The following is a 19106-nucleotide window of genomic DNA, read 5'->3' on the forward strand; positions in this document are numbered from 1 at the left end:
AAATTTCTAGAATTCCTCTGAGGATACTTACCTACAAAAAAAACTCACTTCCTTCTCATCTGTGGCATATTCCAGATGTTTCTCAAAATCCATCCTCCCCTTCTTCTAGTTAACAAACTTTTAACTGAGCACCTAGCCGCCCAGCTACACACTCCCATGCAACAGATAGGGCCATAGGGCCAATTTCTTGTCAAAAGAATATGAGTGCAATGATGTGTTTAATTTCTGCACCACTTGCTTAAAATGAAGTTCCTTGCCCTCTACTTTTCTGTTTCCCTCTTCCCATGGGCTGGAATACTGATGAATAGCTGAAGAGGTTTGGCTGTGCTCTCAGTAGCAACAACCCAGTGATGGCAGAAGAAATAAGATACAAGGAATATGCGTCTCTGAATGGTCATGTGGAGCCCTAGCCTCCCCACTTACTTCTATACTTTATGTGAGAAAAAAGACTTCTATCTTGTTTGAGCTACTATATTTTGGGGGCATTTTGTAAGAATATCTTAAACTGTGATACAATTCTAACCAAACTCATGGAGCTCAGCAATCTTAAGAAATCAGCTCACTTAGGGAGGGATAAACATGAGCTGAACAGGAGTTCTGTTCATGTTGTCGTGAACAGGATCGAGCCCAAGTCAGTTAGCGTGTCTGCGGCAGGTGCAAAGGCCTTACCTTGCCATCCATGTACTCCAGCCACTGGAGCCCCAGGTTGGTAACAATTCTAGGGGTGCCATCATCTACTGGGAGGATGTCTACCCAGAACTGCTGAGGTGCTGCTGTCATGATCTGTGGTGAAACCAACAAAGGAAACTCATCATTCACACATATCTGAAATACGTCAGGTCTAGGACCTACAAAGGCTGGGATGCCTGAAATCTGTTGACACTTCAAAATGGCCAACTGAGCAAGTTTCCATTGCTTATCACCACTTGGCATGAGGCTTCAGGGAGAATGTTGATGGATAAAGTAGAAACAATATAAGAAGAAAAGCAAGACACAAGTGGCACTCTTGCTGGAATTTCACCTGCTATGGAAGTTGGTTTTCACACACCTATGCCTTCTTTAGTTGAGTTTAATACTGCCCTGAGGTGAAACAATAAACAAAATATTTCCCTTTCAATAACTTGTTAAAATTTTCATGATTTTCATAATTAAAATGTTAATGTCAAAGTCTCCAGGTAGGATTCTGCCAGATGTGAAAAGATGTTTCACGGGAAGAGATTTCCTTTTTTTTTTCTTCTTTCCTTTTTTTTTGAGAGAGAACTGTCTACATGGGGAAAGGGGGCAGAAGAAATCAAGAATAAAAGTGTTTGTGGGAGTAATGCAAAGATATTTCGGTTTATAACTTCATTCTCACACAGATACACACATATACGTTCACAACATACATGGGGAGTCTGATCCAGCACCTCCCCGTTTCTGAGCAGATACAGCAAGCTGGCATACAGGACAGCAAGTTGCTGGTGTTTCAATCTTCTACAACCCTCCTTCTAGATAATTTCCATTTTCAAAATGACACGGTCCCTCTGGAGATCTGCTGTGACCTTTTATGTTTATCATAGGGGTGACCCTCTTGCTGATTAATTCCGAAATCTTTTTTCTCTTCTGAAAGTCAAACTAACTGGGGAGCAGTTACAGTTTGGGAGGGGGAAAATGAACGTGATGACCTGCCAGGTGGAGATGCAGTGCAGATGCTGAAATGGCAGGGAAATCCCAAGAGCCATCCCACTGACACCTCGGCCAACTGAGAATGAGCTTCTCACGGGCTGTTTGTTTCTAAAGCATGCCAGAGGATCTTTCTGCTAGGAAAAGAATCATTTATCATCAAAGTAGGGAAAAAACTCTGCAGGCCTGTGAAGTTGACCCTTTGGTTATCTTATCCTGGAACTAAACAGCAGGGTGTGATAACATGCTCACTAAAACTGCTTCTGCTGAGTCAGGTAGCTGTGTGAGATGCAGGGGTATCCATGAGGCCACCTTTCACCAGAGTTGCAGTTGTTCCCAGGGGAGGGTTACGATACTGCAAGAAATCTGCTAAAAATGAGTTAAAATGGTGGGGAAGGTAGTGGGAGGGGGCTCTTAGTTTCCTGAACATCTGAATGTTAGAAGGAAGAAATTCTCCTAGGGAAGAAAAGCTTAACAGCTTCATGACCTCAAAAGAAAATCATCTTCACCTGTTTCACAAGCTGGTCCTAAAATGATGACAATGATGATGATTACAGCCACAGTTTATCAGATGTTTCCTATGTTTCCTGTGTAAGGTACTGGGCTACATGCTCCATGTGTATCAGGAAGGTAGAAATCATCCCCATTTTACAGACAGGGAAGCTGAGGCTTAGAAAGGTTAAATGACTTACAAAGACACTCAATTAGTAAGTGACAGAGGTAGAATTTAAATCAGTGTCTTTTGGACGCAAAAGCCGTACTCTTGACTGTAATTCTTCATGAGATTGAGAAACTCTGGCTGGCTCAGGAGACAATTTGGAACCACGTGATATTATTGAAAAACCAGATGAAAGAAAAATGAAAGGAATAAAGGGTGAGTGAAAAGGAAGAGGAGAAATAATAGCAGTGATAATAACAATAACTGTCATCTATTTGAGCACTCACTCTTTGCCAACAGTGTTAAGCACTTTATATGGATTACCTCCGTTGATCCTTAGGCTAATTGAAGCTGGTGATCGTTCCTGTGCCCATTTTACAGATGAAAAGCTGAGGCTTAGAGAAGGTAAGTAATTTGCCCAAGGCCCAATTAGTATGTGACAGAACCAAAACTCAAACAATGTTATCCTTGTTCTAAAAAGGCCATGTTCTGCCTCCAGACAGCCTCTGGCATGCTTTGCTGTCCCTCCCTCTCTGTCGTCTTTGCCCCTCACCTCTTTTCCCCCTTCCTCAATAATAAAGAAGGGATTCGTCCCGTCAGCAACGGTGAAGGTGAACCAGTCTTTGAGGGAGTTGCTGCCGTCGTGGCTGTAGCGGACCCGGTTCCGATAGACATCCTCCATGGTGAAGGTGGAGGTGTGCTGGAAGGGCTGCCCGTTGGTGGTTCGCTCAATGGTGCCATGGCGCGGGGGCTGCATGATCATGAATGTGACAGACTCGGCCTGTCAAGGAGGCAAAAGGCAAGAGGAGAAGGGAATTCTGTAACAGAAGCCAGAGGTGTGAGTGATGGCCACAGGCGGTCAAGGGCAGCCAAACCTAAAGATATTTATAAAATAAAGACTGCATTTTCTTTATAGATACCAAAAATCAAGCTGAGGAGAGAAATTATATTGGTTTCTATAATCGAACTTATATTCTGGTGCCTTCTGTTTTAAGATGACATTTAAATTTGCCCACTAAGGGTTATAGGGGAAAACCTGAATTTTTAACCTTTAGGATGATTAAGAACTAGACCTTTTAAAATTACTCATTTCCTTTCCATTCACCCTCCCCCCAACCCACATACACTTTTCCAAAACTCTTATATGTAGAATCTCATATGCATCAGAATAGAAGCAAATTTCCCATGTCCAACGGCTGCTTCCAGGGTGACATGCAGAAGGAAAAATAGAGAGGTAGAAAACCCTGCTCAGGACTCTCCAGTGATTTCTCACCAACTTGGAATAAAATACAGAGGCCTGACCTGGGCCAAGAAGGCCCTCTGTGACCTGGTCCCACGGTTCTTCTCTGGCCTCATCCTTCTCCTGTCCTGTTTGTTCACTGGGGTCCAGACTCTTGGCTGCTGTGTCGCAACGCAAATGTTCCAAGCACGCTTGACTACAGGGCCTTTGCCCTCCTGATTCGTCTGCCTGGAAAGGGATTCTCCCAGGAAACGGCATAGCCTGCTCTTTCTCTTCCTACCTCTGCTCAAATATCAGCTCCTCAGAAAAGCGTTCCCTGACCACTCTGCTTGAAACAGCACACCCATCAATCTCTATCGCTTCTGTCTCTTTATTTTTATTCCTAGCGCTTATCATATCTGACATGATATTCTATGTTCTTTCATTCTTTATTGTCTGTCCCCCTAACCAAAGGTTGTAAACTCCCTAAGGCTGGAATTTTGATCTGTTTTGTTCACAGTGCTGTCTTTAGCATCTAGAGCAGACCTTGCAACTTAGCAGGTAGTAAATATTTGCTGAAAGAATGAATAAATAAATGAATGCATGCTGGCACGGGGAAGGGCATACAGAGAACTAATTAATAAGTGCGTGGTACTCTTAATGGAGGCTAGATCATGTCAGCATGTTAGATACTTTAATTAGAAAGCATTAGGAGAGGAAGAGTTTAGTCTCTACATGCCCTATTTTACTGTGTAAAGCCTGGTTCTTTGAGAATGCTCAAATTGCAATAATTAGTTGTCACCCACTGAAGTCTCAGTAAAGGAGGTAAAACTGTATAGGTGAAGAAATTCCTTGTTCACTAATAGGGAGTAATAAAAACACTATATAAAATGTCATCTACCTAATTTTCTGTGGATCGTAATAAAAATCAGCATGTGAAAATGATTGTTGCACGTAATCATAGGAAAGAATAAACGTATTTAGGATTTCAGAAAGGGTTGAGAAACAACTTGATTTCAAATGTATTTAGTTTCTCTTTTCCAGCAGGCCATGGTATGTTCTGGTTTTTAATCCTTCAAGGATGCTTGCAGTACACTCACCATCCCACCCCACCCTCAGGATGCACTGTCGCAAAGCAATAGATGCCACTAGATCAGCCTCTCATTCGGCCGGAGAACCCAGGGGAGGACTCTTACCTCTGTGTCTGCATCTACCGCCTTGAGCTCAAATTCTGTGATGGTCTTCCTCACACCTTCCTGTACCCGCATCCCCAAGTTCTGTACAACGGGCAGCGAGTCATCCACAGGGCGAAGAGTGATGTGGAAAGTCTGAGTCACCTACATGGCAGAAAAGTGCAGGTGGGTCACCTGTCCCCAGCACCCACCCGAGAAGAAGGTAGGCGCTCTCTGCGTTCCCTTTCACACCATTCCTGGCATGACTGACCAACCAGGAACCCAGAAGGGAGTTCTCTCTGGCAAGATAGAGTTCTCTTTGCCTCTGTCCTGGGCTGAGAGCAGAGGGGAATGAAGTTCTCACAGCACCGGTGGCTCAGCACCCTCCAATCAAAGAAGATGGCGCTGCATCAATACCCATCAAGGAGGGAAGCAAGGTCCTCACCCACCTCGTTGACTCCATCGGAGAGCGTAAAGCTGAAGGCATCCGAATGCTTCTCGGTCTCACTGGAGTGGATATACTGAACGCGTCCTGAAGTGAGGTCAGCTTGAGTAAAGGAACTAATCTGGATACCTAGCGAAAGAAGACGACAGAACCAGAGAAAGGGTGTCAAGAGGCTAGCCATCCCTCTCGGGGGAGGGAAATGGCACACTCACCAGAAAGAGTCCTCTGTAGTTTTCTTATAGCATTGATGTGCTGCCCTCTGAGACCTTGGGTTAGAGCTGCTTGTGTGTTTTTTCCCTACAACAGCATATGTTCTGTGGGAGCACATGCTAACTTAATTATCTAGGCTTCTACTCTGTGCCAAGGTAAAGCAGGTGCTCAATCAATGTTATTCTCCTTTCTCTTGGGGTTTAGGTATGCAGGTCAAATCTGTGAAAGGTAGAGCCATTGCCTTATTCTCCAAACTCCTCGCTCTTAAGTTTTATATTTCCCCACAGCCTCGTAGTCCTTTCTGAAAACCGGCCCTAATTTTTAATATTGTGTGATGGCTTAGCGTTTAAACTCTGGAGTCATAGGGCTTGGCTAAACATAGCCTTGTTTTTGTGATTAGTGAGCCATCCCCGGTACCCATAATTTCCTCGGATATTCTTCAAGGTCCCGTTCACTCTTGTATCTATGATTCTAGCTTCTCATATACCACGTTGGCCAGGGTGGAAGTAACAAAGCTTATTGCGTGACTTTGAGGTTTGAGCAATCATTCTCTCTCAACTCTAAAATGACCTAGAAAACCAGTGTCTTTTAATAACATGATAACAGAGAAAACTTGTTAATTTTTTTCAGTCATTCTAAAAGTAAAAAAAAAAAAAAAAATCTGAAGTCATGTGATTTTTAAATAATGCCAAGGTATCCCACTAATGAATAATATCTCTAGGTTTTCAAATGCCCAACAATATTTAGCAAAACAACCCAGAATTCTTGCTTCTATCTTAGGGCTTCTGGGGTCCATCCTCTGGTGTCAGCCAAGACTGAAACAAAATCATATCCTTTAGTCCCTCAGCACAAATTCTCTCTTTCTGATTCTGGGTGTTAGAGTAGTCCTCTATTTAATGTAGTCCTTTGCTTTGGTCCTGAAATTCATTTGCTGCTTCCTGAGATTTATTATTTGTCATTGTTAATCCTGGCAAAACCATTTAGTCTTTTCTGTAAAAAAACAAAGAGATTCTCCTGTGACTATTTTACATTTAACTGTGACATCAATATCATTGCTTTATCTTAAAAATAAAACACATCAACCAGCGTGGTTTACATTGGCAGCTCTCTTTATCATCTGAAATTTGTCACCCAGATAAAATAGCCTCCTGAATATTAGGGCATTAATTTTTTGATGAGGCATTTTATATTTATGTTCATGCTTGTTACATCAGCTCTCGACAGGCAAAAAATGTAGCTCCCCCGACCCCTATCTTACAGATTTGTCTTGTGGTTCTGGACAGAAATCCATACCATTCTTTAAAAAGTTTAATAACTTCAGACTGGCTGCACTGAGAAATTTAAACCTATTCCCCTGCTGTGAATCCACTCTCACAGCTCATGGGGAAACACGTGTGTGGATTCTCACCATCAACTGGTCACCTAACTCACTGTTCCCCTTATGAGAGTCTAAGACTGATTAAGAAAGGTGGTAGAACTCATTAGTTAAGTGGGCAGAAAAAAGTTAACATACTTAGGAGGCCTATAGCTGCCATCAGAAATGCCAGCTTGCAAGATGGGCTCTCAGCTTCTGTCTAGGAACACGGAATTTTGGTATGTTCTAGACGAAGGATGCCTACACTCTAACTGATAAGAGGGACTCTCTGCGCCTCGATTATCTGTACAATTTGATTTATGCTGAATACTTGCCTTCCTTCTGGGATTCTACAATTTTGGTTTGTACTAGGTAGAGCGTGCCCATGTAACCAGTCCCCCAATAAAAACCTTGAGCACTGAAAAAAAAAAATAGAAAAGTGGTAGATCTTCCTTCCTCTTGGGAAGGAAGTGCTGGGATTGATCTTTTTATTTTTTAACATTTTTTACTGAGGGGAAATTGACATATAATAAATTATACATATTTAAAGTGTACAATTTCATTATCTTTGGTACATTCATGAAACCATCACCTCAGTCAAAATAGGGACGTATCCATTACCCCAAAAGTTTTTAACTGACACTCTGTAATCCTTCCATCCTTCCCTTTCTTGTGCCCTACCCCATCCCAAAGAAGCAAATGAATTGTCATCTGTCATTATAGGTTAGTTGGTATTTTCTCTAATTTTTTATAAATAGAATCATACAGTATATACTATTTTATGCATGATTTCTTACACTTAGCATAATTGTTTTTGAGTTATCCATATTGTAGCATGTATTAATAGTTCATTCCTTTTCATTGCCGAGTAGTATTCCATTGGATGGTTATAGCATAGATTGTTTATCCATTTACCTGTTCATGGACGTTTAGGTTATTTTCCAGTTTGGGGCTATTACAAATAAGGCTGCTATGATCACTTATGCACAAGTCTTTGTCTGGACATAAGTTTTCATTCTTCCTGGGTAAATCTCTAAGAGTGGGAGGGTGGGAATATATGTAAGGTGTATGCTTAACTTTTTAGGAAACTGCAAACTATTTTCCAAAGTGGTAGTACTATTTTACATTCCCGCTAGCAGTGCATGAGAGCTCTGGGCTTGATCTTAGTGGGTCTTTCCCAATTCAGTCTAGCAAACATTGAGTACCTATCATGTGCAGAACACTGTTTCAGATTTGCTTATATAGACTGTTTTATCTCAACAGCTCTGGGATGTCAAGGTTTGCATTATTTTTCTAGATTATGATACTAATAAAATTAGGAAAGAAATGTGACCTATCTGAGGTCACACAGCTAATAAGAGAGCACTGCTGAGACTGGAACTCAAGGTTGTCCACCTCCAAAGTTTAGGCCTGCTGGGAGTGTTTTTTTTTTTTCTTACGTGATTACATGTTGAAATGACACACACACACATATATACACACACACACATATATATATGTATGTATATATATACATACATACATATATATTTTATTCTGTTAGGAGTACTTTTTGTAAAACTTATCTAGCTTTTCTGGGCAGGACAAGGAGCCTCTTGGATTTCACCCTTATCCTTTAATTTTTTTTTCAATATAAAAGGGATACATGTCCATTAAAGAAAATGTGAAAAACACAGAAAAATAGTAAAGAATCACAAAACCACTCATAGTTCTAACACTGAAATATCACATTATAATGTTTTTGAATTGAATCATAGAATAGTTTTTTGACTATAACCTTTTTCTTGTCTGAAATATTGATTTTGATGGGGTATTTAATATTATCATTTAAGTGATATCCATAATTTAGTGCAGGAGGGTAACAAGTTGCATTATAAGGTAAGCTTCAAGAGGACAAGATTTTGTTGTTTCTTCACCAATGTGCACCTAGAATAGTGCCTGGCACACAGTAGGTTCTCAAAACATATTTGGTTAATGAATTTACTTCATCCACTACAGTTGGTCCTATATCTAAGAGGTCCTATTAAGCACAGATTTTCAATCTCTGTACACTTAAAAAATTTGGTTTTAGCTGTTGCTAATTGGGTATTGGAAGACTTTAGTTGTTCACTCACCTGCAAGATGGTGCTTCTAATAACATATTGTCCCTACTGGCTCTCACAGCAGGTAGTTACCGTTTGAAATATCTTGAAGGCTTTTAATCCCGTCCAAAGTGTTTTCAGTCACCAAACCTGCTGGCTAAACTATGTATATAGCAGTGTTACGGAGACCCACATTAACCCTGTCAGTTTTTTCCAATTCCCCTGGAGGGCTAGCACATTAGAGAAAGTTCAGTCCAGGTCAGGGAAGTGGTTTGAGAAAAAAGCATCTTTGAAGAAACTGCCTTCCTAATGGGATGTGAGATCGCCCTGGCCCTCCTGGCTTTCAGCACAGCTGTGGATGGCTCTATGCCTGTTGTCTGCTCCCACCTCAAGCTCAGGCTGTGGGAGATTCTCAGCTTCTCTGCTTCAGCTTTTCTTCCAAGCCTCCTGTTGTGGAATGAGTTATGTCCCCCCATATTCATTGACATCCTAATCCTCAGTACCTCACAATGTGACCTTATTTGGAAATAGGATCATTGCGATGTAATTAGTTAAGATGAGGTCATTACGATGGGTCCTAATCCAATTTGACTAATGTCCTTACAAAAGGGGAAATTTTGACACAGACATACACGTAGAGGGAGAATGGCATGTAAACATGAAGACAGGTATCTACAAGCCCAGGAGAGAGGTCTGGAACAGAGCCTTCCCTCAGGAGGAACCAACCCTGCCAACACCATGATCTCAGACTTCCAGCCCCTAGATCTGTGACACAATAGATTTCTGCTGTTTAAGAGGCTCAGTCTGTGGTGCTTTACAATGGTGGCCCTAGCGGACTAATACACCTCTGCTCTTGGGAGAACCCAAACTAAGACACTGACTGCAGCTTATTCTGGTTGGTGTCACAATATTGAGAAGCTGAGATAAAGAGGAAGCCAAAGAATACCTTTGCTAAAGCATCACCTCTGGGAAGTCCTTCCTAACTCACCCCCAGCCCACTCTTAGGTGGGACTCACAGCATCTTGGCTCCTAATATCCTCTCACATGTTGCTGTCACAACTACTGGAACACACTCGCACATATTACATGTCTCCCACTTCCAAAATCTAAGCTTTCTCCTGCAGCAGCTACTCAATAAATGTTTCCTGAAGGTGAGAACGAGTGTGTGCTGGAGATTGCTAAATCCAATATTACTGCTCCCCTACTTAAAAATACAACTGCTGACTATTAGTTAAGTGACTAGAGGCCCAGTTAGGGTCTAGATTTCCCAGCAACCTCACAGCTTTGTGTAGCTAAATCCTTGTCACTGGGATGTGATCAAAAGGGATATGGGAGGGAGGACCTTCAAGATGGTGGAGGAGTAAGACATGGAGATCAACTTCCTCCTCACGAATACATCAAAAATACATCTACACGTGGAACAACTCCTACAGAACACCTACTGAACGTTGGCAGAAGACCTCAGACTTCCCAAAAGGCAAGAAACTTCCCATGTACCTGGGTAGGGCAAAAGAAAAAGGAAAAATAGAGACAAAAGAATAGGGATGGGACCTGCACCTCTGGGAGGGAGCTGTGAAGGAGGAAAAGTTTCCACACACTAGGACGCCCCTTCACTGGTGGAGATGGGGGGTGGGCAGGGGGGGAAGCTTTGGAGCCATGGAGGAGAGCACAGCAGCAGGGGTGCGGAGGGCAAAGCGGAGAGATTCCCGCACAGAGGATCGGTACCGACCAGCACTCACCAGCCCGAGAGGCTTGTCTGCTCACCCGCCGGGGCAAGTCGGGGCTGGGAGCTCAGGCTCGGGCTTCAGAGGACAGATCCCAGGGAGAGGACTGGGGTTGGCTGCGTGAACACAGCCTGAAGGGGGCTTAGTGTGCCACAGCTAGCCAGGAGGGAGTCCAGGAAAAAGTCTGGACCTGCCTAAGAGGCAAGAGACCATTGTTTCGGGGTACGCAAGGAGAGGGGATTCAGAGCACCGCATGAAAGAGCTCCAGAGATGGGCAGGAGCCGCAGCTATCAGCGCAGAACCCAGAGACGGGCATGAGACGCTAGGGCTGCTGCTGCCGCCACCAAGAAGCCTGTGTGCAAGCACAGGTCACTATTCACACCTCTCCTCCCGGGAGCCTGTGCAGCCCGCCACGGCCAGTGTCCCGTGATCCGGGGACAACTTCCCCGGGAGAACACATGGCGCACCTCAGGCTGCTGCAACGTCACGCCGGCCTCTGCAACTGCAGGCTCGCCCCGCATCCGTACCCCTCCCTCACCCTGGCCTGAGTGAGCCAGAGCCCCCTAATCAGCTGCTCCTTTAACCCTGTCCTGTCTGAGCAAAGAAGAGATGCCCTCAGGCGACCTACACGCAGAGGCGGGGCCAAATTCAAAGCTGAACCCCTGGAGCTGTGCGAACAAAGAAGAGAAAGGGAAATTTCTCCCAGCAATCTTGGAGTAGAGGATTGAAACTCCACAATCAGCTTCCTGTACCCTGCATCTCTGGAATACCTGAATAGACAACGAATCATCCCAAAATTGAGGAGGTGGACTTTGGGAGTAACTGTAGACTTGGGGTTTGCTTTCTGCGCCTAATTTGTTTCTAGTTTTATGTTTACCTTAGTTTAGTATTTAGAACTTATTATCATTGGTAGATTTGTTTATTGATTTGGTTGCTCGCTTCCCTTTTTTTAATATATATATGTATATATTTTCCTTTTTCTCCTTTTGTGAGTGTGTATGCGTATACTTCTTTGTGTCATTTTGTCTGTATAGGTCTGATTTTACCATTTGTCCTAGGGTTCTGTCTGTCCATTTTTTTTTTAGCATAGTTTTTAGCGCTTGTTATCATTAGTGGATTTGTTTATTGGTTTGGTTGCTCTCTTCTTTTTATTACTTTTTTATTTTAACAATATATTTTTTAATTTTTAATTTTAATAACTTTATTTAATTTATTTTTTCTTTCTTTCTTTTTCTTTTCTCCCTTTTCAACTGAGGCATGTGGCTGACAGGGTCTTGGTGCTCTGGACAGGTGTCAGGCGTGAGCCTCTGAGGTGGGAGAGCCGAGTTCAGGACATTGGTCCACCAGAGACTTTCTGGCCCCTCGTAATATCAATCAGAGAGAGCTCTCCCAGAGAACTCCATCTCAATGCTAAGACCCAGCTCCACTCAACGACCAGCAAGCTTCAGTGTTGGACATCCCATGACAAACAACTAGCAAGACAGGAACACAACCCCACCCATTAGCAGAGAGGCTGCCTAAAATCATAATAAGTTCACAGGCACACCAAAACACACCACTGGACACAGCCCTGCCCACCAGAAAGACAAGATCCAGCCTCATCCACCAGAACACAGGCACTAGTCCCCTCCACCAGGAAGCCTACACAACCCACTGAACCAAACTTAGCCACTGGGGGCAGACACCAAAAACAACGGGAACTACGAACCTGCAGCCTGTGAAAAGGAGACCCCAAACACAGTAAGCAAAATGAGAAGACAGAGAAATACAGCAGATGAAGGAGCAATATAAAAACCCACCAGACTAAACAAATGAAGAGGAAATAGACAGTCTACCTGAAAAAGAATTCAGAGCAGTGATAGTAAAGATGATCCAAAATCGTGGAAATAGAATGGAGAAAATATAAGAAACATTTCACAAGGACTTAGAAGAACTAATGAGCAAAGAAACAATGATGAACAACACAATAAATGAAATTAAAAATTCTCTACAAGGAATCAATAGCAGAATAACTGAGGCAGAAGAACAGATAAGTGACCTGGAAGATAAAACAGTGGAAATAACTACCGCAGAGCAGAATAAAGAAAAAAGAATGAAAAGAATTGAGGACAGTCTCAGAGACCTCTGGGACAACATTAAAAGCACCAAAATTTGAAATATAGGGGTCTCAGAAGAAGAAGAGAAAAGAAAAGGGACTGAGAAAATATTTGAAGAGATTATAGTTGAAAAATTCCCTAATATGGGAAAGGAAATAGTCAATCAAGTCCAGGAAGCAGAGTCCCATACAGGATAAATCCAAGGAGAAACATGCCAAGAAACATATATATATATATTTTAACATCTTTATTGGAGTATAATTGCTTTACACTGGTGTGTTAGTTTCTGCTTTAAAACAAAGTGAATCAGTTATACATATACATATGTTCCCATATCTCTTCCCTCTTGCATCTCCCTCCCACCCTCCCTATCCCACCCCTCTAGGTGGTCATAAAGCCCCGAGCTGATCTCCCTGTGCTGTGTGGCTGCTTCCCACTAGCTATCTATTTTACCTTTGGTAGTATATATAAGTCCATGCCACTCTCTCACTTTGTGCCAGCTTACCCTTCCACCTCCCCGAGTCCTCAAGTTCATTCTCTTCGTCTGCGTCTTTATTCCAGTCCTGCTCCTAGGTTCGTCAGAACCATTTTTATTTTTATTTTTTTTAGAGTCCATATATATGTGTTAGCATACGGTATTTGTTTTTCTCTTTCTGACTTACTTCACTCTGTATGACAGACTCTAGGTCCATCCACCTCACTACAAATAACTCAATTTCGTTTCATTTTATGGCTGGGTAATATTCCATTGTATATATGTGTCACATCTTCTTTATCCATTCAGCTGTCAATGGACACTTAGGCTACTTCCATGTCCTGGCTACTGTAAATAGAGCTGCAATGAACATTGTGGTACATGACTCTTTTTGAATTATGGTTTTCTCAGGGTATATGCCCAGTAGTGGGATTGCTGGGTCGTATGGTAGTTCTATTTTTAGTTTTTTAAGGAACTCCCATACTGTTCTCCATAGTGGCTGTATCAATTTACATTCCAACCAACAGGGTAAGAGGGTTCCCTTTTCTCTACACCCTCTCCAGCATTTATTTTTGTAGATTTTTTTCATCATGGCCATTCTGCCTGGTGTGAGGTAATACCTCATTGTAGTTTTCATTTGCATTTCTCTAATGATTAGTGATGTTGAGCATTCTTTCATGTATTTGTTGGTAAACTGTATATCTTCTTTGGAGAAATCCAAGACACATATTAATCAAACTATCAAAAATTAAATACAAAGAAAAAATATTACAAACAGCAAGGGAAAAGCAACAAATAACATATAAGGGAATCCCCATCAGGTTAACAGCTGATCTTTCAGCAGAAACGCTGCAAACCAGAATGATGTGGCAGGATGTATTTAAAGTGATAAAAGGGAAAGACCTACAACCAAGATTACTCTACCCAGCAAGGATCTCATTCAAATTCGATGGAGAAATTAAAACCTTTACAGACAAGCAAAAGCTAAGAGAATTCAGCACCACCAAACCAGCTTTACAACAAATGCTAAAGGAACTTCTCTAGGCAGGAAACACAGGAGAAGGAAGGACCTACAATAACAAACCTAAACAATTAAGAAACTGGTAATAGGAACATACATATTGATAATTAACTTAAATGTAAATGGATTAAATGCTCCAACCAAAAGACATAGACTGGCTGAATGGATACAAAAACAAGACCCATATATACGCTGTCTACAAGAGACCCATTTCAGACTAGGGACACATACAGATTGAAAGTGAGGGGATGGAAAAAGATATTCCATGCCAATGGAAATCAAAAGAAAGCTGGAGTAGCAATTCTCATATCAGACAAAATAGACTTTAAAATAAGGACTATGACAAGCCACAAAGAAGGACACTACATAATGATCAAGTGATCAATCCAAGAAGAAGATAAACAATTGTAAATATTTATGCACTCAACATAGGAGCACCTCAATACATAAGGCAAATGTTAACAGCCATAAAAGGGGAAATCGACAGTAACACAGTAATAGTGGGGGACTTTAACACCCCACTTCACCAATGGACAGATCATCCAAAATGAAAATAAATAAGGAAACACAAGCTTTAAATGACACATTAGACAAGATGGACTTAATTGATATTTATAGGACATTCCATCCAAAAACAACAGAATACACTTTCTTCTCAAGTGCTCATGGAACATACTCCAGGATAGATCATATCTTGGGTCACAAATCAAGCCTCAGTAAATTTAAGAAAATTGAAATCATATCAAGTATCTTTTCCGACCACAATGCTATAAGACTAGATATCAATTACAGGAAAGAAACTGTAAAAAATACAAACACATGGAGGCTAAACAATACACTACTAAATAAGAGATCACTGAAGAAAACAAAGAGGAAATCAAAAACTACCTGGAAACAAATGACAATGAAAACACGATGACCCAAAACCTATGGGATGCAGCAAAAGCAGTTCTAAGAGGGAAGTTTATAGCAATACCATCCTACCTCAAGAAACAAGAAAAATCTCAAATAAACAACCTAACCTTACACCTAAAGCAATTAGAGAAAGAAGAACAAAAAATCTCCAAATTTAGCAGAAGGAAAGAAATCATAAAGATCAGATCAGAAATAAATGAAAAAGAAATGAAGGAAATGATAGCAAAGATCAATAAAACTAAAAGCTGGTCCTTTGAGAAGATAAACAAAATTGATAAACCATTAGCCAGACTCATCAAGAAAAAAAGGGGGCTTCCCTGGTGGTGCAGTGGTTGAGAATCTGCTTGCCAATGCAGGGGACACAGGTTCGAGCCCTGGTCTGGGAAGATCCCACATGCCGCGGAGCAACTAGGCCCGTGAGCCACAACTACTGAGCCTGCGCGTCCGGAGCCTGTGCTCCACAACAAGAGAGGCCGTGATAGTGAGAGGCCTGTGCACCGCGATGAAGAGTGGCCTCTGCTTGCCGCAACTAGAGAAAGCCCTCGCACAGAAATGAAGACCCAACACAGCCAAAAATAAATAAATAAATTAATTAATTTAAAAAAAAAACAAGAAAAAAGGGAGAAGACTCAAATCAACAGAATTAGAAATGAAAAAGGTAAAGTAACAACTGACACTGCAGAAATACAAAGGATCATGAGAGATTACTACAAGCAACTTTATGCCAATAAAACGGACAACCTGGAAGAAATGGACAAATTCTTAGAAAAGCACAACCTTCTGAGACTGAACCAGGAAGAAATAGAAAATATAAACACACCAATCACAAGCACTGAATTTAAGACTGTGATTAAAAATCTTCCAACAAAAAAAAGCCCAGGACCAGATGGCTTCACAGGCAAATTCTATCAAACATTTAGAGAAGAGCTAACACCTGTCCTTCTCAAACTCTTCCAAAATACAGCAGAGGGAGGAACACTCCCAAATTCATTCTACGAGGCCACCATCATGCTGATACCAAAATCAGACAAAGATGTCACAAAAAAAGAAAACTACAGGCCAATATCACTGATGAACATAGATGCAAAAATCCACAACAAAATACTAGCAAACAGAATCCAACAGCACATTAAAAGGATCATACACCATGATCAAGTGGGGTTTATCCCAGGAATGCAAAGATTCTTCAATATACACAAATCAATCAATGTGATAAACCATATTAACAAACTGAAGGAGAAAAACCATATGATTATCTCAATAGATGCAGAAAAGTCTTTCGACAAAATTCAACACCCATTTATGATAAAAACCCTCCCAAAAGTAGGCATAGAGGGAACTTACCTCAACATAATAAAGGCCATATATGACAAACCCACAACCAACATCGTTCTCAATGGTGAAAAACTGAAACCATTTCCACTAAGATCAGGAACAAGACAAGGTTGCCCACTCTCACCACTATTATTCAATACAGTTTTGGAAGTTTTAGCCACAGCAGTCAGAGAAGAAAAAGAAATAAAAGGAATCTAAATCGGAAAAGAAGAAGTAAAACTGTCAGTGTTTGCAGATGACATGATACTATACATAGAGAATCCTAAAGATACCACCAGAAAACTACTAGAGCTAATCAATGAATTTGGTAAAGTAGCAGGATACAAAATTAATGCACAGAAATCTATTGCATTCCCGTACACTAATGATGAAAAATCTGAAAGAGAAATTAAGGAAACACTCCCATTTACCATTGAAACAAAAAGAATAAAATACCTAGGAATAAACCTACCTAAGGAGACAAAAGACCTGTATGCAGAAAACTATAAGACACTGATGAAAGAAATTAAAGACAATACAAACAGATGGAGAGATATACCATGTTCTTGGATTGGAAGAATCAACATTGTGAAAATGACTCTACTACCCAAAGCAATCTACAGATTCAGTGCAATCCCTATCAAACTACCACTGGCATTTTTCACAGAACTAGAACAAAAAATTTCACAATTTGTATGGAAACACAAAAGACCCTGAATAGCCAAAGCAATCTTGAGAACGAAAAATGGAGCTGGAGTAATCAGGCTCCCTGGCTTCAGACTATATTACAAAGCTACAGTAATCAAGACAGTTTGGTACTGTCACAAAAACAGAAACATAGATCAATGGAACAGGATAGAAAGCCCAGAGATAAACCCACGCACATATGGTCACCTTATCTTTGATAAAGGAGGCAAGCATATACAGTGGAGAAAAGACAGCCTCTTCAATACGTCGTGCTGGGAGAACTGGACAGCTACATGGAAAAGAATGAAATTAGAACACTCCTTAACACTGTATACAAAAGGATTATAGACCTAAATGTAAGGTCAGACACCGTAAAACTCTTAGAGGAAAACATAGGCAGAACACTATATGACATAAATCACAGCAAGATCCCTTTTGAGCCACCTCCTAGAGAAATGAAAATTAAAAAAAAAAATAAATGGGACCTAATGAAACTTAAAAGCTTTGGCACAGCAAAGGAAACCATAAAGAAGATGAAAGACAACCCTCAGAATGGGAGAAAATATTGGCAAATGAAGCAACTGACAAAAGATTAATCTTCAAAATATACAAGCATCTCATGTAGCTCAATATCCAGAAAACAAGCAACCCAATCCAAAAATTGGCAGAAGACCTAAATAGACATTTCTCCAAAGAAGCTATACAGATTGCTAACAAACACATGAAAGGATGCTCAACATCACTAATCATTAGAGAAATGCAAATCAAAACTACAGTGAGGTATCACCTCACACCAGTCAGAATGGCCATCATCAAAAAGTCTACGAATAATAAATGCTGGAGAGGGTGTGGAGAAAAGGGAACCCTCTTGCACTGTTGGTGGGAAGGTAAATTGATACCGCCACTATGGAGAACAGTATGGAGGTTCCTTAAAAATCTAAAAATAGAACTACCATATGACCCAGCAATCCCACTACTGGGCATATACCCTGAGAAAACCATAATTCAAAAAGAGTCATGCACCACAATGTTCACTGCAGCACTATTTACAATAGCCAGGACATGGAAGCAACCTAAGTGTCCATCAACAGATGAACAAATAAAGAAGATGTGGCACATATATACAATGGAATATTACCCAGCCATAAAGAGAAATGAAATTGAGTTATTTGTAGTGAGGTGGATGGACCTAGAGTCTGTCATACAGAGTGAAGTTAAGTCAGAAAGAGAAAAATAGCGTATGCTAGCACATATATATAGAATCTAAAAAAAAAAAGGTTCTGAAGAACCTAGGGGCAGGAGAGGAGTAAAGACACAGACATAGAGAATGGACCTGAGGACATGGGGAGGGGGAAGGGTAACCTGGGATGAAGTAAGAGAGTGGCATTGACATACATACACTACCAAATGTAAAATAGCTAGCTAGCGGGAAGCAGCTGCATGGCACAGGGAGATCAGCTCGGTGCTTTGTGACCACCTAGAGGGGTGGGATAAGGAGGGTGGGAGGGAGACGCAAGAGGAAGGAGATAAGGGGATATATGTATACATATAGCTGATTCACTTTGTTATACAGCAGAAACTAACACACCAGTGTAAAGCAATTATACTCCAATAAAGATGTTAAAAAAAGGAGGACTTAAAAAAAAAAAGGGATATGGGTTTTTCCAGTAATACTCCCGGAAAAGAAATAGATGTGGGCGCCCCTGGTGTTTCCTCCCTGGCTGCTGGTTGGGGGATGATGACAGTACACTCTGGGCCACCTGCCTCTGGATTTTGCTGTGAGCAAAGATAAACATCTTGTGGAAGGTACTGTATTTTGCAGTCTCTTTGTTCCAGCAGCTTAGCTTCTATCCCGATAATATAACTTCTTACTCTAATTTCCCAAGAAGGAGAGGGTCCTCAGGGTCACTGACATGAGGGTGTGGGCCCTCAACCTTGCAAAGAGCCCACACAGGGACTAGAGCCTCACGTGGCTCTCCTCTGGGGGAGGAGGTTCGCGGCTGTCTTCCGCACGGTTCCCATGGACACGTGGCTCCCTGTGACTCCTCGCGGGGAGAAAAGAGGACCTTTACA

The 19106-nt window shown here is 41.4% G+C and overlaps 1 protein-coding gene across 1 annotated transcript in view; it reads right to left on the minus strand.

The window, feature by feature from the left end:
* The window catches only part of FRAS1 (Fraser extracellular matrix complex subunit 1), a 446248-nt gene that overhangs the window by 60833 nt on the left and 366309 nt on the right, over positions 1–19106 (minus strand). Inside the window, exons 48-51 of the mRNA XM_082389317.1 lie at positions 5161–5285; positions 4736–4876; positions 2874–3101; positions 670–783 (exon numbers count right to left, since the gene is read on the minus strand). Coding sequence (XP_082245443.1) covers positions 670–783; positions 2874–3101; positions 4736–4876; positions 5161–5285 — 608 coding nt within the window. The remainder of the gene's footprint in view (positions 1–669; positions 784–2873; positions 3102–4735; positions 4877–5160; positions 5286–19106) is intronic.

This window comes from Balaenoptera borealis (assembly GCF_965194805.1).
Source record: "Balaenoptera borealis genome assembly, chromosome: 4".
In the NCBI taxonomy this organism is placed as follows: Eukaryota; Metazoa; Chordata; class Mammalia; order Artiodactyla; family Balaenopteridae; genus Balaenoptera; species Balaenoptera borealis.